Genomic DNA, 4,909 nt, shown 5'->3' on the forward strand with positions numbered 1-4,909 from the left:
AATATTCTTCTTTTTCTTTACGCATGCCGATTCGTTACAAATGATATAGAATAACGAGAGCAAGCAGGGCACATTTCCTAGGCATATTACATGATATTTACAAAGTTGTTTCGTTTGTTTGGTTCCAATAAAAACTCCTGTAAAAAAAAAAAAGAATCATTTTTTATGAATAAACTAAAAATAATCATTAATGAAAAATATAAAAGTTTAACAAATTACGTTTTCCGCTATAAATAATTTTTATTACTTTTTATATTATTATTTTTGTCCAATTATTCATGTATTCCAGTTATTCACGAACAAAATTGTTTCATTTAGCTAAAAACTTAAATAATGTAAGTAACTTAAAATATGCATTTATTATTTGGATAGACAAATAATACGTCTTTTTAATTTTATCATAGAATTGAATTATTGTCTGACAAGATTTCAATCATTAGTCATCAATCATTTTGTGAATACAGATATGTAATATTATTAATTATTAGCATTGGAAATTGTTAGCATTAGTAAATAAGCCTGATGAATAAACTTCAAATTATGCATTGTTAGATACATATCTTATTATATATATTATATTATATTTAAAACAATATCTATTAAAAAATTATTAAATATCTGTAATCAAAGCTTCTATCGTTTTATAGACTCATACATAATCATGCTATATTATATATTAATCACAAATATATATTGACAGTTAATTATATTCATATATATATAATTTTGTTACTTCTGAAAAAAAAATTTTTCAAAATAACATTACCAAATTAATACATTTTTCTTTCATTCGCAAACTGAAAATTCATAAAATTCAAAAAATGTGAAGAGACAAAATTTAAGTAAGTATTTATAAGTATTTTGAATATTCAATTAAATAATGTTTTACTTAATTAAAATCATATTTTATTATTGATAATTCTCTCTTCACAAGGAGATATCAAATAGATACCTAATTTATTCACAGGGCACCAAACGGATCAAGTTGGACTTGATTATTTTGTGATTGCGCAACATTTTGCTGTGGTTGCTGTTGTGGTTGTTGCTGAAGATTAGTACCCATCATTGAATTTGAATTAGACATCATCATTGGTGCAGCTCCTCCTGTGACCATCATGTTACCAGGTCCACCAGATATTGTGCTCATCATAGGTCTTATGCCTTGTATACTTTGCATGCCTATTGGCACACCTTGCATTCCCTAAGAACATCAGAAATCCGACTGGTCAGACAATTTATACTTTTTACTATTTCAATCCAAATATTTTCATGTTTCCTTTAATGCTTCCAACAAATAATTATTTGTATTCAAATTAAATCAAAATATATGGAATTTATTGCAACCATTTTGAAAATATATGTTTTAAATATAATTTTAATATATGTTTAATAAAATATATATATATAATCATATATATAATCATATAATTATATATATTATAATCATGACTTGGATTCCTATAATTTGTGTTGAGATTTTATTACTTGTATTATTTGTATCATTTTAGAATAACAAAATTAATATATGTACATTTTTACAAATATGAATATCATATTAATAATTATATAAAAACAATATTAATAAAAATTACATTTATTATACAATTTATTATACAATATTATAAATTTATTATACAATAGTGTATTCCATATATAGTGTATAGTGTATTCCATACAATGATTAAATAATATATGAAAAAATATAAAGTCAATTTTTCTTTCCTAAGAAATTAGTTTAAATTAAACATATAAATGCATCACATATATAAATTAATGCAAAGCAGGAAAATATAAAGGATATAATATACAATAAAAACAATGATTATAATTAATCTTTATAATGATTACATCTAATAATTATTTAATAATGTAATTTTTTTTACAGAAATTTAATTAGTAACGACATCAATTATATGTGCAATAAAATATATAAAATAAAATCTTCAAATCAAGCAATACAATTGTTCCATTTCTTACCACAACAATTCAACTTACCAATGGTGCAGGATGAGGAGGAAAACTCAGACTTGTTGAAGGAAGTTGCGTCATTCCTTGTCCCTGTAACAACAGGTAGCATGCCATATGCCATACATGCATTGTACAGCTAAGTGTATAAATCGAAGTTCAAAATCAAGTTCACTATATTTTAATATCTATTTTTTTTATACTAACAATATAATAATTATTTACAATTTATTTTAATTTAAAAATAATTTAGAATTCGTAATTTATATTTTAAAAAGTTAGCATCTATTTATTAACGGTGTTTATTTATATTATGATAATGATATTTGAATATAATACAATCAAACATATAATATGATATGAAAACAGAATATAGTGCATAAAAAGAATAAGTGTTTATCAGTATTGTTAGATAAGAATAAGTGTATAATTATTGTTTATATATAAGCTTATTGAACGATAAAGCAAGCGTGCGACGACTATAATCAAAGATCATAAAAATGTTGATATAAAAATGAAATTATTAATCTTTTGTTTTGTATTTAATTTATAAAAATATAATATTAATTATGATTATATTGCAAAATAGAAATAATTATTTATACTAAATAATAATCTGCTAACAATTAAAAATAGCATGCTAATAATAATTCAATATTAAAGTAAGAATATTATGTTATAATATTAAGAGTCATAATAGTCTGATGGCAAAAATATTATGTTCAATCACGTGCTGATAATGACCTTATAATTTAAAAGTTGATCAATACGTTAAACTTACCATTGGACGATATCCAGCGCCAGTTGTAGCTGCCATAGGTTGCGGTGTCCATCCTCCAGCTGGGCCACCAGTTTTGGCAGCATTTTTAGGCGAATTCCATTGCATACCTCTAAAAAGAAATAAAAAAAATCATCATTGTACAAGTAAAAATCAAAATTTAATATTCCATATTCAAAGGAAATTAATTATTATATATATTATATATATAATACTAAAAAATAATCTTACTTGACTTGTTGCTGAGCACTTTTGTTGATGGTCAAATTTTGAGCAAGACTAGCAAGACTACTGTCCAAATCTCCAGTCAGGACTTTGCCAGTAGACGCTGCATTTTGTTGTTGTCCTGCTACTGAAATATCATTATCTCCAGCTACAGTGGTAGGTATTAAGACTTTATCCGTCAAAACGTCAAAACCTAAGTAACATCTAAATCAACTAAAGCTCCAAAAAGCATAACTCAAAATTGCGCGTTTTCATTGCGCATTAAACACAAATAAGAAATATATTTCTAGACATAAAAAAAAGCATAATTTCAATAAAAATAATGATAACATACAACTATAATTACTCGAGATAAATTATATATTGAATAAAATAAAAGATATACATAATTAAATACAGTATTGTTCCGAAATAAATATATTTTTATTTCTATTTCTTTATTTGATCATATTATCGATCATAAAATAAAAGAGATTTGAAAATGAGAAAAAGTTCGTGAAATCGAATTTAATTTAAAAATCTTTACATACTCGAATTCTTCAGTCGTTTTTCTTATTTTTTTGTCCTATTTAAAAACAAAAATAAGCTGAATAATATAAATATATGTAAATACATGATCTGTAATAAATCTGGCTGATTCTGAACGGTATGTTTATTTCAAAACAATATTGTATATATATTTTTTTAATATATTCTATAAATATTATGTTGTATACATCATTTTCCATACATGCATCAATGAGAAACAATAAATTTAAGAGAAATAGAAGAAATAGATGGAATAGAAATGATTATATAATTTAAAAATAAATTCGAATTATTATATTTAGTATTATTTTGATCATAAAATTTTTAATAATTTGATTAATAATATTGTAATAATTAAAAAAATATTAAAAAATTGTTTCAATAAATCATCATAATTAAATTATTATTGATGTAATAGATTATAGGCAATAATATATAATAATAATAAGTTCGTCATGAGTAATAACAATTAGTGATCATATATTCAAGCAATATTATATGTAAAAAAAAAGCCATGCTTTTTACTAAATGAATATATGATACAAATATAATTATATTGATTAAAAATAATGTATTTATATAAATCTACTAATAAATATATAATATATAATTATTTAATTTATTATAATTTAATCTAGAATATAGATTTATTAACATTCAACTGCAAAAAATTAAAAGTATTAAGAAAAAGATTTCTCAAATGACAACAACATATCATAATAAATTCATATAATCTATTAAATATATTATGCATTCCTAATTAAATATCGGATAATTGTTTATATGTTATTATTATTTATAATTTAACTATTTCACGATCACTTATGAGAAAATTACAATATGAAGGATATCCTTACATTCTTTAAAAAAATAAATAAATTACAAAAGTTTTTGAAAACAATTCATACACACGCAGGCATAAAAATTACTGATATGAAATAATCAACCATTTATGAAATTTTAGAAATTAAAAATTTCATTTCAATTATTATAGAAATTTACTAGAATAATCTATTCCAAGACAATGACATAAATCACCGATGCTATACATCTCTGAGCTTTTGGAAAAAAAAATCTCAAAATTAAAGATTCTAATTTGTTTTAATTTCTAATCTTCATATAATCTTTAAATTTTTATGAATTTTCTTTTATTCTTTTACATTAAAAAAAAAAGAAACAAAATCATATAGAAATAATCGAATAGTAATTATAAAAAATACCAAAAAAATATAACGATACATAGCTCATGAGACTTATCGAAAAGCATCACTGATTTCTCTGGCATGCAAGGGAAAGAACCATACATTCCCGTCACCTGAAATCGGTTGTTTTGCCGGAGAACCGTACCCCGCCGGGACTTGGGTGGGGATACCGTAGCCGACCATCGGTCCGCCAGACATGACAGACTGCCCG

General features: G+C 23.2%; 1 protein-coding gene across 10 annotated transcripts in view; it reads right to left on the reverse strand.

Annotated features, from left to right (window-relative positions):
- Positions 1–10: 10 nt before the first annotated feature.
- LOC102671465 (phosphatidylinositol-binding clathrin assembly protein LAP) overlaps positions 11–4,909 on the reverse strand; it is a 21,000-nt gene continuing 16,101 nt past the window's right edge. For 4 of the 10 annotated variants that reach the window (XM_006607441.2, XM_006607436.2, XM_006607439.2 and 1 more), the window contains exons 14-18: positions 2,975–3,092; positions 2,747–2,855; positions 1,996–2,058; positions 953–1,201; positions 11–137 (exon numbers count right to left, since the gene is read on the reverse strand). In XM_006607441.2, coding sequence (XP_006607504.1) covers positions 962–1,201; positions 1,996–2,058; positions 2,747–2,855; positions 2,975–3,092 — 530 coding nt within the window. In that variant the 3' untranslated portion in view covers positions 11–137; positions 953–961. Of the gene's footprint in view, positions 138–952; positions 1,202–1,995; positions 2,059–2,746; positions 2,856–2,974; positions 3,096–4,811 lie in introns of all 10 variants that reach the window. The other 6 variants (XM_006607440.2, XM_006607435.2, XM_006607438.2 and 3 more) reach the window with 3 other exon arrangements.

This window comes from Apis dorsata, unplaced genomic scaffold (assembly GCF_000469605.1).
Source record: "Apis dorsata unplaced genomic scaffold, Apis dorsata 1.3 scaffold_5, whole genome shotgun sequence".
NCBI classification, from domain to species: Eukaryota; Metazoa; Arthropoda; class Insecta; order Hymenoptera; family Apidae; genus Apis; species Apis dorsata.